This window comes from Moschus berezovskii, chromosome 6, assembly GCF_049115385.1.
Source record: "Moschus berezovskii isolate FMDL1 chromosome 6, NW_MosBer_1.0, whole genome shotgun sequence".
Classification (NCBI taxonomy): Eukaryota; Metazoa; Chordata; class Mammalia; order Artiodactyla; family Moschidae; genus Moschus; species Moschus berezovskii.
Genome location: NC_142465.1, coordinates 60,826,224 through 60,842,797, shown reverse-complemented (window position 1 = coordinate 60,842,797; position 16,574 = coordinate 60,826,224). Strand labels below are relative to the sequence as shown.

At 46.0% G+C, this 16,574-nt stretch overlaps 2 protein-coding genes across 3 annotated transcripts; both read left to right on the top strand.

The window, feature by feature from the left end:
- Positions 1-15: 15 nt before the first annotated feature.
- Positions 16-7,907, top strand: EEF1AKMT3 (EEF1A lysine methyltransferase 3). The gene is made up of 3 exons (XM_055396651.2): positions 16-337; positions 455-566; positions 6,036-7,907. Exons 1-3 carry the CDS (start codon positions 161-163, stop codon positions 6,425-6,427), a joined length of 681 nt encoding a protein of 226 aa, XP_055252626.1. The 5' UTR covers positions 16-160; the 3' UTR covers positions 6,428-7,907.
- Positions 7,908-8,103: 196 nt separating this feature from the next.
- TSFM (Ts translation elongation factor, mitochondrial) lies at positions 8,104-16,124 on the top strand. 2 transcript variants are annotated; one of them, XM_055396644.1, is made up of 6 exons: positions 8,104-8,258; positions 8,484-8,654; positions 9,465-9,593; positions 10,388-10,510; positions 13,576-13,663; positions 15,531-16,124. In XM_055396644.1, exons 1-6 carry the CDS (start codon positions 8,160-8,162, stop codon positions 15,935-15,937), a joined length of 1,017 nt encoding a protein of 338 aa, XP_055252619.1. In that variant the 5' UTR covers positions 8,104-8,159; the 3' UTR covers positions 15,938-16,124. The 2 variants fall into 2 exon arrangements, with proteins under 2 accessions (XP_055252619.1, XP_055252618.1); XM_055396643.2 differs by having other exon boundaries at positions 8,113-8,654.
- Positions 16,125-16,574: the final 450 nt, after the last annotated feature.

Below are 16,574 nucleotides of genomic sequence, written 5' to 3'. Positions count from 1 at the left end.
TCCCACCTCCAGGAAGTCAGACTGGAGGAAGGAGGGCAAACCCGAGGAGGCGGGGCTCGGTGCCACGGGGCAGCCGTGGGGCTCGCTGTCCCCCAACCCCCACCCCGCTTCAGATCGGGGACCCGAGCGCGGGCTGGCGTCAGGGCACTCTCTCGGCCAGATGGCAGATTCGCGCCCAGATCCTGAGTCAGAGCCCGATTCGGTGTTCCCACGAGAGGTCGGGCTCTTCGCCGACTGCTACTCGGAGAGGAGCAGGTTCTGCTTCTGTGGGCACGTGCTGAATATCACGGAGAACTTCGGGTCCTGCCTCGGGGTGGCAGCGCGCGTGTGGGATGCGGTGAGGAGTGGGCGGCCCTGGGCTAGGGTCCGCGGGGAGGTCAGACCCCGGACTCCTGCTCTCCCATATGGAGCCAACTCCGCTGTAATCTTATATTTTCTCTTCTTTCTCCTATAGGCTCTAAGCCTGTGCAACTATTTCGAGAGTCAAAATGTGGATTTCCGAGGCAAGAAAGTGATCGAACTGGGTGCGGGGACTGGTATCGTGGGAATCTTGGCAGCGCTGCAGGGTGCGTGAGCTTTGCGGTGGGGTGGGGGGGTGGTGAGGGGAACGGGGAGGTAGAGAACTTGTCACTTGCTGGATTCTTGAGAGAGGGAGGGGAGTGGTTTGGGACCAACACAGTATATTCTTTTTAACAAACTTAAAAAAATTTTTTCGCCCCTGCCTGCTCCTGTGTGCCACACAGTGCTGATTCGCTGTTCCAGCACCCGTGGTGATTGATTGGGGGGTGGGGTGGGCAGGAAATAAAATTTGGGCAGGCCTTAGTAGGAATTTTTCCTACCTTTTTGCGATTTCCTGAACAATGCTGTCAGAAAAAAGTCTTTGCTTTGGATATGGTCTTCTGTTAAAATGCCTAGATGGAATTATTCTCAAGAGGGAGCAATCTGCAGGTGCTAAGCCTCATGAGTACTTTATAACTTCGCTGTGAATATATTTTTGATTCTTTAGGTTTTGATTGCTTGAGAGGAACAAGCTTATGAGTTTTTGAGGGTTAGGCTGTGTTTTGTGGAAGTAGGGTAGGAATTAGGCACTGCCGACTTGGGAAATAAAAAGGTAAAAATTCTGCTTTATTTTTGTCAAGAATCAAAAAATACAAAGGAAAAAGTTCCTTGGTTTATAATCTGATGGGCAGGCAAAACTTTACACTGAAAACATTCCTTTAAAAACACTTACGATGACATCTCCCTGCTGCTGCTGCTGCTAAGTCACTTCAGTCGTGTCCGACTCTATGTGACCCCATAGATGGAAGCCCACCAGGCTCCCTGGTCCCTGGGATTCTCCAGGCAAGAACACTGGAGTGGGTTGCCATTTCCTTCTCCAATGTGTGAAAGTGAAAAGTGAAAGTGAAGTCGCTCAGTCGTGTCCGACCCTTAGCGACCTCACGGACTGCAGCCTACCAGGCTTCTCCATCCATGGGGTTTTCTAGGCAAGAGTACTGGAGTGGCTTGCCATTGCCTTCTCCGGACATATCCCTAGGAATGCAAATTAACATGTCCTTGTTCATAGGGACATAACACAAAAAACATTCAGGAAGTTTTCCCAGTAGCAGGCTTTCATTCTTTTATTCTATTCATTCAACCAACATGTATTTGGAGTCCTATATGTGCCAAGAATCATGCTAGGTATTGGGATACAGCAATGAGTAAGACAGATTTCCTCTCCCCAAGGAGTTTATGGTCTAGTGTTAAAGATGGGGGAAGATGTTACAGGATGTTATGGAGAGCTATGTGCAGAGCCAGTGGACATGCTTTGGCCATGTCTCCCTTGACTCTCTGGGAATCCATCAAGAAGGTCTATCAGATGAGGAGTATGAACATAGCAGGCTCAGAAAGAACTGAAGGAGTGTCACCAGCAACTTTCCATGAAGGACAAGTGGATAAGTGGGCAGCTATGCTAAAATGGCAGAAAAGATGTGTAATATCAAGGGAAACACCTTTCACTTGCTTCCAGACTGACTTCTTTTGTCTTCTGTTCCGATGCCCACTCAGAAATCTGGGTGTCATTCTCATTCATTGCCCTCTCCCCTCGCATCCTGGCAGTCAGCGAGTCCTGTGAGTCACATATCCTTAATACTTTCCCAGTTGTCTGTTCTCTTCCCCCCAGCTCTAGTTCAGGCCACTGCCAACTTTCCTGTGGATTTTCACGAGTGTCTTCAAGCTTCCCTAGGGAGAAGTTTGGCATGCCCAAAGTAGATCTTGTGATCTTCTGCCACCAAACTTGTTTCTCTCTCAGGCTTCCCCATCATAGTGAATCAAACTGCCATCCAACCAGTGGGGAATCTAGATCCACTTCTGACATGTCCGTTTTTCTCATCCCCGTCTGCATTATCCAAGTCTGGCTGATTTAACTCCTAAAAATCTCTTGAATCTCCTGTTTTTCCATCTGCACTGATGGCTCCCCTGTCCTTGGCACTGTCACTTGCTTGGATGGCTACAATTAATGAAACTGGTCTTCCTGCTTCTACTCCTTGGCCCCACCTAGACCTCTGCTCGCTCCCCACAGCTGGCAGAGTGACCTTCTCAGCACGCCTTCCCCATCTCTCCGTGGCTTCTTGCTGCTTTCAGGATGGAACCAGTCCCTTTGGCGTGGCCTCCCTCTCCAGCTTCTTTCTGTGCCTCCCTCTACCTCTTGAACGCCTTGTGCTGCCTAGTGCTCTCCTGTCAGTTCCTCAAGCCTATCTCGGTGTCCCCATTCTTGGAGCCCTCACCTAGGCTGTACTTGTACTCTGTGTGTACCCCTCGTGCCACTGGATTAATGCAGATGCCTCTTCAGTGCTCAGCTCAAACATCACTTCCAAGGGAAGGCCTCCAGGACACTCCTACCCCCAAGCTGTCTCAGCTACTTCGAGTATTATAGACACAATTGTGCTGACTGGTTTCATTTTAACTTTGTTGTCATTATCCTCAGATGTGTCCTTAAATGATGTCCCGCTAGCCTCTTACCTCTCCCTCATCCAATTATTCTTCTGCTCTCCTAAACGTCTTATCCCTTACCATTTCATCCTTCATACCTTCAAATGTCTCTCTCCCCAGCCGATGACTTCGTTCCCTAGCTCTCCTGATTGCTTCTTTTTTTCTTATAGAAAATGTCCACGAGTTCCTCTTACACCATCTACTCACCCAGCTGCGTCTGTCTGCACTGCCTTCTCTTCTGGTACCATGGTAGACGTGCTGTGCTCCTAGTTAAGGGCAAGCCCCTCATGCCTCATGAGACCCTAAACCTTCTCATCTATTTAAAGACATTGTTCAAGCAGATACCCTGCTTCCCTGCCTCTCCTGCGTTATCTGTTTTCCCTTCTCTCTGGATCATTCCATATGTGTGTTTGTGTGTATTATGCATATAAATATGCTATAATTTCTCCTGTCTCAGATCCTACACATCCCTCCAGTTACCATTCCATTTCTCTGCTCAGCTTTGTGATGAAACTCAGAAGAGTTAATACTCACTGTCATTCCTCTCTTCCTACTGTTTCTTCAATTCCGTTCCAGAACACCCCCTCACACCGGCCCCCGCCCCAACTTGCCTTCTCCATTCCAGCTGCTCCAGTCAAGATTGTGAGCTTCACTTTTGACTGCATGTTGTTAAGTACAGCACTCAGGGGACTTCTCTGCTGGTCCAGTGGCTAAGACTCCGAGCTCCCAATGCTGGGGGACTCGGTTCCATCCCTGATCAGGGAACTAGATCCCATATGCCGAAACTGAGTTCGCATGTCGCAACTAAAGAACCTGAATGCTGCAACAAAGGTTGAAGATCCTGCAACTAAGACCTGGTGCAGCCAAATAAATAAATATTAAAGAAAAAAGTACAGCAGTCACTATGAGCCAGCTTCCTGGACTTGGTGGCAGTTGTCATTCCCTCCTTGAAACATTCTTCCTTTGGATTCCAAGACACCACACTTCTGGGTTCTACCCACCTCGCTGGCCCTTTTTCCATTCTCCTTTATTGGTTGCTGTTCCTCTTCACAACTGAAAGTCTGAGTGCACCAGGGCTCAGGAGCAGTCCTTTGACCCCTCCCCTATTCTGTCTGTATTCACGGCTTTAAATGCCCTTTCCATGCTGATGACTCTGACTCGCTTACTTATATCTCCAGACTTGTTTGCATAACCTACAGTCTACTTGATACCTTCCTGTGGTTGTCTGATGAACATATCAAACTTAATGTGTCCAGAAATGCATTCATGATTTTCCTGTCCAGCCTGCTCCTCCTGCAGCCCTCCTCACCTAAATAAATGACAATTTGATCTTCTGGTTGTCAAGCCAAATATCTTGGAACCATCCTCAGCCTCTCTCTCTGATAGTGCAGAAACTAATTTGTCAGAAACCCCCCTACTGACTCTACCTTCAAAATGTATTCAGGATCTGACAACTGCTGCCCTGGTTCAAGCCATGATCACTTCTCACCTGGCTAACTGTAGCCACCTCCTAACTGGTCTGTTCTGACTTTGCCCCTCTGTAGTGTTTCCTCATCGCAGTAGCCAGAGTGATCTCTTTAGAGCCATTCTTCAATTCTTAAAGCCATAAAGTTTATGACATTCTCCCGTTACAAATTTTCCAATAGCTTCCCATCTCACTCAGACTAAAAACCAGACTTCTTGGTTGCTTTACAAGGCGCTATCCAGAATCTGACCCCTACGATTGTTTCTCTCGCTTATTTTGCTCCAGCCACAGGCATTGCTGCTGGTCCTCAGACTTGTTAGGTGAACTCATACCTCAAGGTCTTTATTCTTGGTCCTTACGTTTATGGCTTTTTTTTGGGGTGGGTGGGAGGGGTTTCTAAGCTCTCTCCTTCCTAATGTGTTGTACAGTCACCTCTTTTCTTTCTGTTAGCCCCTCGTTTGGTACCTTTTAATCTGAGAGACCCATAGCGTTTGCCCCATCACTTCATGCAGGTCATTGCTCAAACATAATCTGCTCCCTAACTACCAGTTTGAAGCTTTCCCTAGCTACCCTGTTTAAAGTGACATTCCCTGCCCTGTCCCTCAAGCAGTTCTTATCCTCCTTCCCTGCTTCAGCATACTATCTGACTTACAGTGTGTTTTGTTTCATTTTTGTTGTTGTTGTCTCTAGCCACTAGACTGTAAGTCCTAGGAGTGGAGGGATTCTTGTCTGATTGGTTCACTGCTGTATTCTCAGCACCTGGCATATAGGCACATAATGACTATTAATGGAAGAATGAATTCTGAATATCTCCTCTTTCTGTAATAATCACCATGATTATGACTAAATAGTTTTGCATTACCTCATTTGTCTCCACCTCTATAACAAATCTCAAAGAAGGCCAAGGTCTTGTCTGGCTCACCCCTGTACCCTCAGAACTTGGTAGATGCTCAATACATGTACTTACTGCATGAAGATAGATTTCTGAAGCCCTCGTCTAATCATCGTCACCCTCTGCTTCTGCCCTTAAACCTGTTGCCCTCAGGATCAAACCTGGATCTCCTTAGCATGTCATAATGATTTTCCTCTGTACTCTCATGTCTTAACACGTTTCCCTTCCACCTTCTTTGAGGCCTAGCCTTCCTTGCATACGCCGTGCTCTCTCATCACCAGGCCTTTGTACTCTCTGTTCTCTGCTCGAGAAGCTTCACCTGACTAACTCCTCCTTGCCCTTTAAGGCTTGCTGAGGTCATGTCTTCTGGGAAGCTTTCCAGATCCATGAAGGCTGGTGTCAGTAGGGGGTGGGTGCATAGCCCACCTCCAGCTTAGTCCTGCCCAGGCTTCTGCTGACATCTGATTGTTGTGTGTTGGGCAGAGAAGTTGAAGATTAGCTCAGCGAGAATGTTGATGTTGTAGAATGTAGGGTAATGAGATGGCAGTGGATGAAGCTGAGGTTAGGGCAGCTAAAATCCAAAGTGTGGACTTTGGGCAGTCAAAACATTATCCTCTAGGCCCCGAGGTCTCTGGACCTTCTGGGCAGGAGCTGAAATCCCTTGGTTGGTCCCTCTGACTTGCATTTCTCCTCCTTCCTCTCTCTCAGGGGGGGATGTTACCATCACTGACCTACCCCTGGTCCTTGAACAGATCCAGGGCAACGTCCAGGCCAATGTGCCCCCAGGAGGCCGGGCCCAGGTCCGCGCCTTGTCCTGGGGGATTGACCAGCATGTGTTCCCTGGAGACTATGACCTGGTGCTGGGGGCTGATATCGTGTACATGGAGCCCACCTTCCCACTGCTGCTGGGGACCCTCCAACATCTGTGCGGGCCCCATGGCACCATCTATCTGGCCTCCAAGATGAGAGAGGAGCACGGGACAGAGAGCTTCTTTCAGCATCTCCTGCCCCAGCATTTCCACCTGGAGCTGGCCCAGCGAGATGAAAATGAAAATGTCAACATCTATAGGGCCAGGCACAGGGGACCAAGACCTGCTTGACGTCACCCTTCTGCTCCTCTGAACCCCTCATTCTCATGAAGGAACTGCCATATCTCCAGAGCCATAAACATAAGGACCAAAAAAAGATGGATCTCCCTTGCCTGCCTTTCCTCCTTCCCTCATTATTTCCTGAGAGTCTCTTGGGAAGCTTCAGGGAGATGCCACTTATTAGGGATACTAGAGCCCTTGCTGTGTAGGCTAGAGTGCAAAGGAAATTCCCGGTTCCTGTTCTCAGCAGAGGAAGATGAGAGGGCAGCCAGGATTTTAGGGGAAGGGGAGGTTAGGTGGGATGTAAACAGTGGCTTCAGAGAGATAGTCGTGATCCTGTCTGTCCTGCCACTGTCTTTTTATACAGAATGGATTATTTTTTCCAGATTCTATTGGAAATTTTTTTAAAGGAAAATAAGCATTAAAGATCTCTCCTGCATCCAGAGAACATGGGCTTTTGCTGGGAGGCACTGGGAAGCAACAGACCTCAGAACACCCACTTCTTGCTTCTAGAGATAGTCTGGTGGAACTGTGGCTCTAACTGGGTCAAGCCTTCCTAGCCCTGAAGTTGGGGTTAGACAGCAGAGCTGTCCTTTGGACTGTAGCTCCTTCAGTCTTTTTGGAGTTGGAGTCCTAATCACTAAGTTCCAGGTTCTCTTTGATTTTTATTTTTTTTGTACCTTTCCAAGCCCTGTCAGTCCTTCCTTCCTAATGTGCTTTGCCTTCACCTCTTTTCTTCTTCCACTATGGGGCCTCTGATTGGTGCTCTCTTGACTTACTCCTTGGGTCACACATCACCTCCTGTGGCCTCCTAGCCTCCATTCACTCCCATACAAACTGTTTTGTAAACTCTTGTAACCTTCCACAATCAGCTCCGATTAGCTTCTGCTCCTGCCAACAGAAGCAAGAATAAGCTCTTCTGCTTGGTACTCAGTGTATCCCATGTGATCCCAAATTACCCTTTTAGTTCATTTCCTACTGGTTTCCTACATGTGTTCTGACCTCTGGTCAAATTACAAAAGGTCTACTCTTTGTTCCCTAAACCCACACCAAAATTCTCTGACTTCTTCATTCTTTCTGATGATTCCCTGTCTGGGTTATATTTCTACCTCTCAAAATCTTCATTACTATTAGCCTGTCTCCTGAAAAAAGCTTTATCTGAGCCTCATGTTTGAATATGATTTTTCTCCTTTGAGACCCTTTAACTGTTTGTCTCCTGGGGTTTATTTACCTTGTCTTGTGTGATCATTTGTCTGCTCCCTATATTCTCACCATCAGATCACCTTAGAGGGTAGGGCTATATGGTTCCAGGCACACATTCAATATTTCTGCTTGTTCAACAAATAATTTACTCTGTTTGTTGGAGGGACACCCTTCCTCCTCCCTAGGTGACCTTGGTCAAATTTCTGAACCCACTCTCCTACCTCACAAGTTTGTCAGTGAGCCATAAATGGATATAGAGATAAGCATTGGAAATAAACATAAAGTCTTACCACGTGTCTTGTGTTGTTATTTTGTGACAAGTCGGTTTCATGTTTTCCATTATTTTACCTCTGGGGAATACTTCTCTTGCGAAATGTAGCCTCAGTAAACCAAGTAGGGGAGGCGAATGCGCCCCCTGGACAGCAGGTGGCGCTGTCCCAGCTCGGCGCGTTCTGGTGGAGAGTTTTGGCCCCGCTGCCGCGCCGTAGGCCCGTGGCCTCATAGGTGCGCCGATCCGCTGCACTGTTCGGCCACCGGAAAGATGTCGCTGCTGCGGTCATTGCGCCTCTGCCTGGTCGCGCGGACCGGGAGCTGCCCGCTGAGCGCTCTTGGTCCTGGTCCCTTCCTACCTTCCTTGCAGGTCTCCCGTGCGCCCGGCACGCTCCCTTCCCCTCCCCTGGCTGCGTTCGGCTCCATCTCACTCTTCTCCCCACCTCGGCGCCTCTTCGCGGTCCAGCGTCCCGGCGCTGCCTCCCCCCGCCAGCGCCTGGGCCCGTCTCTCCTGAAGTCGTCCCCCGGCCGACCTGCTCCCTCCCCCGGAGCTCCTCGCCGCTTCCTGCTTCTCATCCCTTCTTATTCCCTCCAGGCCGGGCTCCCTCTGCTTCAGTCGCCCCAGCCACGGCATACATTTCACTCTGGGGCCTGGCTGTCCTCGGCTTCCAGCAAGGAGCTCCTCATGAAGCTGCGGCGGAAAACGGGCTACTCCTTTGTAAACTGCAAGAAAGCCCTGGAGACTTGTGGCGGGGATCTCAAACAGGTGTGGGGAAGGAAGTGGAGGGGAGCGGGGGTGAGGTACTGGGGCCCGCCCCCAGTGCTTTGCAGAGGTCGTACTGGGGACCGTAGAAATCACACCTGCTGTCCGGTGACCAATACACAGTCCTACACAGGATTCTGACTTTATGACAGTCTCACCCTTTGACTCTTACCTGTTTTGAAGCAACTGACTCAGGGTCCCAGGGCTAACACACTATGCCATGCAAGGCTGTTATAGTAGTGAGACCAACAACCAACTCTCAGATCCTGGTACCCTCACACTAATCCTCGCGACCTTGGATACCTTATTTAATCTTTAAGAGTTGCATTGTTCTTTTTTTACATAAAGAAAATACTGCTGTCTCCCCCCTAGGGTTGTTGTGAAGATTAAACTTATCCAAAATACCAGGCATGGGCCTTACCTGGTGGTCCAGTGACTAGGACTTAAAGCTCTCAGTGCAGGGGACCCTGGTTCGATCTCTGTCCAGGAACTAGGTCCCACATGCTGCAACTAAAGGTTTGCATGCTGCAGCTGAGGCTCCTGTATGCCATAATGAAGATGGAAGATCCTTCATGCTGCAACTAAGATCCACAAGCCAAATAAATAATTTTTTAAAATTTCCTAAACACCAGGCACAATGTCTACTGTTTGGCATTTGGTGGTAGGCTGCCAGTAAATGATAGATTACTTTAGTTTCTGTTGTAGGTTGGAGGAGAAGGAGAAAAAATTGGGGAACCTGAAGATATTTTAGAGCCCCATTCCTTTCTAAATTCTGCGCTTATGTCAACTGCCCTTTATCTTTTTTATTTATAGGCAGAGAGCTGGCTCCATAAACAGGCCCAGAAGGAGGGCTGGAGTAAAGCTGCTAGGCTTCATGGGAGGAAGACCAAAGAAGGTCTGATTGGGCTTCTGCAGGAAGGAGACACTACAGTGTTAGTAGAGGTGAGTGCCAGAGTTCTAGATATCAGAAGCAACTGTCTCCTTGAATGTGGGCTTTGTGGTAGACCTTTGCATTTTTAAAGAAGAGGTGTTTGAGAACCATAAAAGCTAGTTAGATTTAAGCCCTTGAGACTCCAGTTATTAGCTCTGGATTCATTTACGTATAGACATGCACAGGTTGTTGGCGAGGAAAGGCCTATTAGGGTAGCTCAGAGGTTCTCCAGCCTCCATGCTACAGACTGGTACTGGTCCGTGGCCTCTTAGGAACTGGGCCACAGAGCAGGAGCTGAGTGTCAGGCGAGGGAGTGAAGCTTCCTCTGTATTTACAGCCTCTCCTGATCGCTTGTGTTACCAACTGAGCTCTGTCTTCTATCAGACCAGTGGTGGCATTTGATTCTCATAGGAGCTTGAACCCTGCTCCGAACTGTGCATGTGAGGAATCAAGGCTGCGTGCTCCTTATGAGAATCACAGAAGTGGTTTGGCTTTGGAGGAGCCCAGAGAACGAGGAGATTATGGCTTGCGGGCCCAGGCAGGTGTGAACTTGGAGTGAATGCTTTGGGGACATTATGGAACCAATCTCTGAAGGTGCAGGTCAGTGCTGACTCATTGGCGCAGTAGGGATCACTTCATTAAGTTTCTGGCCTCAAGCTAGTGGAGCAACTGTAGCTTTAAAATCCCACAGACATTTGTTTCTGTTTTGTTGGGTCTGCTGCCTGTTCTGTCAATTATTGCTTTAAGACACTTGTGGAGACTATTAGTAAATAGCTTATACAACAATATCAATTTATTCCCATAGGTGAACTGTGAGACAGATTTTGTTTCCAGAAATTTAAAATTTCAACAGTTGGTCCAGCAAGTAGCCCTGGGAACCCTGTTGCATTGTCAGAACTTAAAGGATCAACTCTCCACATACAGTAAAGTGAGTTTTGGAGTTGTTTCCAACATGCTGGGTTTGTTCCTCCCCTCTTAGGGTCTTTGCTGTTCCATTTTTTCAGACATTCTCGTCTCACTTCCTTATTTCATGTCACTGCTTACACGTTATCTCTCAGGAGAGGAATACCTTTCCTCCTATTGCTCTGTCCCCTTACTTTGCTTCATTTAAAATATTTTATTATAGTGCTTATATATTTATATTTATTCATTTCTTGTGTGCCTTCCGCAATAGGTTGTAAGTTTCATGAGGCAGGAAATTTGTCTTTTCACTAGTGTGTCTCTGGTGCATGAGGAGTGGGCCCAGCACTTGGCTGGGGCTCATTACATCTCTGTTAATGAATGAATGAATGCTCGTGGGATAAAAATCCATCAAATCAGGTGAAACTTTGTATTTAGGAATCAGAATGTCCTAAGGAAAGGATTTCTAAATACTGACCCTAGAGAAAGGCACAATTGAGACCGAGCATTTTCTTTTCTATAGAAGGATCAAGGAAGGAATTATTGACATATCCATATGCCTTTGATCCATCCTTATTGTCAGAGCAAAAATAACTACTCACAACAGTTTTTTTGTTTGTACCACTCTTTTCCTTCTATTTATCTTTCTCTTGAGATCTTGTGATAAATATTAATTACTCCTGGTATTGTATTGTTTAGTCGCTAAATCGTGTCCAACTCCTTGTGACTCCATGGACTGTAGCCCACCAGGTTCCTCTGTCCATGGGATTTCCCAGGCTAGAATAGTGGAGTGGGTTGCCATTCCCTTCTCCATTGTAGATTCTTCTTTTGCATTGAATGTGATAGGCTACAATTCATCATATAATCCATTAGTCGTTCTAATGCTCAAATTATCCCTGGATTTGGCCAGTATAACCTAAGCCTGTGCAAGCTATCTCCATTGTCTCTTTGGTATAGCTTATTATTTTCCAAACTTTTTGGCATAACAAAATATTCTGGGCTTATGTCATACTTTCCTTCCCCCACCCATGGAATTGGCCACTTCTACAAGGGGTCTTGATCCTTTTTGGTCGGGGAATGGTTTTTAGAAACAAAGATCTGGGCATTGTGTGCGTGTGTGCATGCTCACTCTCTTCATTCGTGTCCGACCCTTTGCGACCCTGTGGACCATAGCCCACCAGGCTCCTGTGTCCATGGTATTCTCCAGGCAAGAATAATGGAGTATGGAGAAAGTAACATGGAAACTTCCATTACCATATGTAAAATAGATAGCCAACGGGAATTTGCTGTATGTCTCAGGAAACTCAAACAGGGGCTCTTTATCAACCTAGAGGGGTGGGATGGGGAGGGAGACGGGAGGGAGGTTCAAAAGGGAGAGGACATATGTATACGTATGGCTGATTCATGGTGAGGTTTGACAGAAAACAACAAAATTCTGTAAAGTAATTATCCTTCAATTAAAAAAAAAAAAGAATACTGGAGTGGGTTGCCATACTCTCCTCCAGGGGAAGATCTGGGCATTGGGTATGCTTAATTCTACTGAGATGTCATTCTGTTCTGCTCTTTGAGCAGAGCTAGAAGTGTGTGTGTGTGTGTTTCAGTTCTAATCCTGCACCACAGGCTCCGTCCTTTTCTTCCCCCATTCTGTAATTTATGCCTTTCTTCTCTCATAGTGAATGCACTGGCTCCTAGCAACTTCAGTATGTTTGCTTATTTACTTGCTGTACAGTGCATACACACTTTGTTTCAGAGTTACTATCCCTGATCACTGCAAATAATAAACCTACTAAGTAGTTCAAGATTTCTTTGAGGTTCTTTTTGTCCTTAGTTGAAGTTATGTGGTTAAAGGACTGTATCAAAAATTACTTGGATTAGTTTTGTTCCCCCTTTTGAAGTTATGTTATTCCTTTGAAATACAGTTAGAATCTTTGTTTCTGTTTAGTCAGTGTTCATTTTCACTCCAAGTCCTCGTTAGTTTTATTTTTGAATATGTAAAACTAATGAAGTTCTGAAACTTAAAACTATAATACCTCCCCCCAACACATACCAAAGTCTTACTCCCTCCTCTCCCTTCTAGCCCATTCCTATCCTTTCTTGTAGATAACCAACTTCATTGGTTTCTGGTTATCCTTTTTGCAAATGTAAGCATATTCATCCTGGTGGCTCGGATGGTAAAGAATTTGCCTGCAATGCAGGAGACCCAGGTTGGATCCCTGTGTTGGAACGATCGCCTGGAGAAGGGAATGGCTATCCACTCCGGTATTCTTGCTTGAAGAATCCCATGGACAGGGGAGCCTGGCGGGCTGCAGTCCATGGAGTCACAAAGAGTTGGACACGACTGAGAGGCTAACACCTTCATACACATGTTTATTACACAAGTGGTGATATAATATGTATGTATTCTTTTAGTTTGCTTTTTTCACTTCCTATACCCTGGAAATACTCCTCAGCAGCTCACGGAGGCATCTTTTCTTTTTTTCATCTACATAGTATTCCACCTGTGACTGTACTGTGGTTTATTCAGCCAGTCTCCACCTATGTTTGGACTTCTAAACTTTCGAGTGTTTTACAATTAGAAATATTTGCTCAATGAATAACTGTGCATATGTACTTTTGTATCATTGGAGGAGTATTAGAGTAAATTTCTAGAAATAGGATTGCCAGATCAAAGGATAAAGGTATATGTAATAGTTTTGTTAGCTATTGTCCAATTTCCCACCATTGGATTTGCACCATTTCTCATCCCTACAAACAATCTACTAACCTTTTAGCTTTAGTATTTTATGATTGTATGAAAATATTATTCCTGATTTCTAGGAAGCTACATTCTAAGAAGTTAAGCCAGAGATTGGGATGGATTTGGGGGTGGAGTGTTGACAGAATAAAATATTTATAAAAGTGGAGCTGTTATCAATTGTTAATGTCCTTGGCTTAATGAAAACATTGTTTGTACTTAATTGTCTTAAATAACTTTCTGAGGAATAACCTATAACCTGTATTTTTACTTAGTCTCTTGGTAATTTGAATTGTACAGACTGACTCATGTTCAGTTGTACTGAAAATGACTCTTGTTCATTTTCTTTGTGCACGTAGGGCTTCTTGAATTCCTCTGAGCTCTCTGAACTTCCAGCAGGACCCGACAGAGAGGGTTCTCTCAAGGATCAGCTGGCCTTAGCAATTGGTGAGTATTTGTAAGGATGTGGAAACTGGAAATTAAGAACTGAATCTCCTGGTATCTTTGATAGCCCTCCAAATCTAGATCAAAAATTAGAAGATCAAGTTCCTTCAAGGGTCAGACAATATGAATGCGAGAGGTGGGTTGCGTGTTAGAGATTGGTGAGCAGTGGACACCCTGAAAAGCTCACGTTCCACTGAAGGAAACCATTACCAAGCCACCTGATAACTTTGAGGGAAATAGGATCCCAGTGTCATCAGAATTTTTTATTCCTTTAAAAGGATTTAGATTTGTATGAAAAAAAAATCTTAGTTTTTATCTGTTTGCAACTAATTAAAATTAGCAGGCATCACTGCTGACCAAACAAGGCATGTCTTTAGGCAGAGATGGCCTTTTGAGCTCCGGTTGACTGCCTCTCTATACACTGTGAAGGAAATAGTCCATCAAAGATTATTTCACCTTTACGAAGGGATCCAGGAATATTTCAGGGCATGGTGTTTGGGAAATTGTCCTCTCTTAAAAAAAAAAAATCTGATTCTGAGTTTGTAAAGGTACATTTTTTCGGAACCACTGGCTGCAGGAACCACATCTGGATCATTGTGGTGGGAACAGTAGGGGTTTTGCCTTCCTCGTACGTGACCTTGATGGAAGGAGGGAAGCAGGACTGGGGTGGAGCTTGCGGGAATTTATTGCTCATCTGATGTTTCCAGTCAAGGCATCAGTTCTGTTTTTATCAGGTCATCTTGAGGTATATATGATGTTTCAGTGAGTCATGGTTGAGAAACCAGCCAGCCAGTCAGCTGTATATGAAACTTCTTAAGAAATTCTGGAAGAATTGGGTGTTTCAGCCTTGTCAATTTCTGGGAATTGACTGTTGGGTAGGTGCTTAGAGCTGTTTTAAGATCCCTTTTGGTTTATGACTTCTATGACTTTTAGATGTAACGATGGCTAATTCAGGGACATTTACCCAGACTCCGTTATTTTCCTACCCCTTTTGACTCTTTTGGGCTTCTGCTAGGAGGGGATAGCATCCTGAGAGAATGGTGAGGGGCAGCCGGGGATTAAAATCTGGTTTTGGTTCTTACAAGCAACTCCAAAGATGTTATCTTTTTATTTTTGATGAAGGGAAGTTGAAACCACCAGATGACATGGGGTTTTAGATTTCCGGGGCTTTTAGTTTGGGATTTCCCCCCCAATATAATGGATGATCAGGAGTTGTCTGTGTCAGTTACGGTAGTTTGGGGGAGGGGTGGTGATTTGGTGGGGAAAAACCCTGAATTGAGTCAGATCTGAGTTTGAATTCCAGCTGTGCCATACATTAGCTCTGTAGCTTTGGACAGGTTCCTTAAGCTCTCTAAGCCTAAGTTTAATGTAGTGATGTTAGCCAGATGGGAGTGCTCATATTAGAGGGCCAGATACTGTAATAAGTTCTTTTACACATCTTATTTATTTCTCCCAGTAACCCAGCCTTTAGGTTAAGTGGCATGATCTCCATTTTGCATGAGAACACACAAGACTTGATGAATTAGTAAATGGGGTTATATCATTAAGTTACTTGCCTAAGGTCGTGTGGCTGGTGAGAGGCAGAACCTATGGCCAGGGTCTGTGTGACACCAGAGTCTGTTTTTCTTAATACCAGCATGGCACCTGGTTGGTGCTCCATAAAGTATGCTCCATTTCTCCCACCTTCTCCCCCAAAACCCCTTTTCCTTTTTGTCCTGAAAATAGTATCTTTCCATCTTATGGCCCGTCCACAGTCTAAATGCAGAGGACTATCTCCCAGGCTTGACCACTGCTGTGCATATTTCGGTACTATCATGGGCATTGTATTCTGGAAGCGTGTTTTTGTTTGTTTGTTTTTGCTCTCTCACAGGGAAACTGGGAGAAAACATGATTCTGAAACGGGCTGTATGGGTGAAGGTGCCAGCTGGGTTCTATGTTGGCTCTTATGTCCATGGGGCAATGCACAGCCCCTCGCTCCGCAACCTGGTGCTGGGGAAGTATGGGGCCCTGGTCATCTGCGAGACATCAGAGCTGAAGGCAAACCTCGAAGACCTTGGCCGCCGCCTTGGGCAGCACGTGGTGGGCATGGCTCCCCTCTCTGTTGGCTCCCTGGATGATGAGCCCGGGGGAGAGGCGGAGACCAAGATGCTGTCCCAGCCATACTTGCTGGACCCTTCCATCACACTGGGACAGTACGTACAGCCCCATGGGGTGTCCATTGTAGACTTTGTGCGGTTTGAGTGTGGAGAAGGCGAGGACACAGCAGACGCCGAATAGGTTCCAGAGACTTTGTGCCCAGGAGGACATGTTTATTCTTAACCCTGGACATTTACAAAAAGAAGTTTACTTCCTAAGCCTCTTCAAACCCAGAATTTGTTTTTCATTTGAGTTTATAATGAAATTATATACTTTGTGGGTAAAGCTATTAAATAAAATTGTTAGGTAATAAAGAAAGTAGAATCTTTTCCTTGTTTGCGTCATGCTGGGTCTACCTTTTTTGTGCCTGACTTGTGACACACTTTAGAAAACAACAGGTGGGCCTCATGGAAGTGGCTGACAGTGTTTGGGAGAACTGTGCTGCTTCTCCCTTCCATGCATTTATTATGGCGTCCACAAGATGTCTGACTCTTCCCCTCCTACTCCTGTGACAGACCTCTCTTGTTCAGTTTTACTTTATGATGCTTTGGACTACGCTTCTATCCTGGAACTTCCCCAGTTACATTACTTTTGCCACATGGAATCTTCTGCAGTTGTTGACTCAAACTTAAAGAGTTGTCTGGAAAATGTGGTTCATTTGTTGATGTCTGTAGCATGCTTTGAAGGCTCTCTGCGGTGGTATACACACTGGTTCTGGCCTCATTCCTGAAATTAATAACACATGGCCTTGTTTCTCTTCTGGATAGTAGGGTGTAGC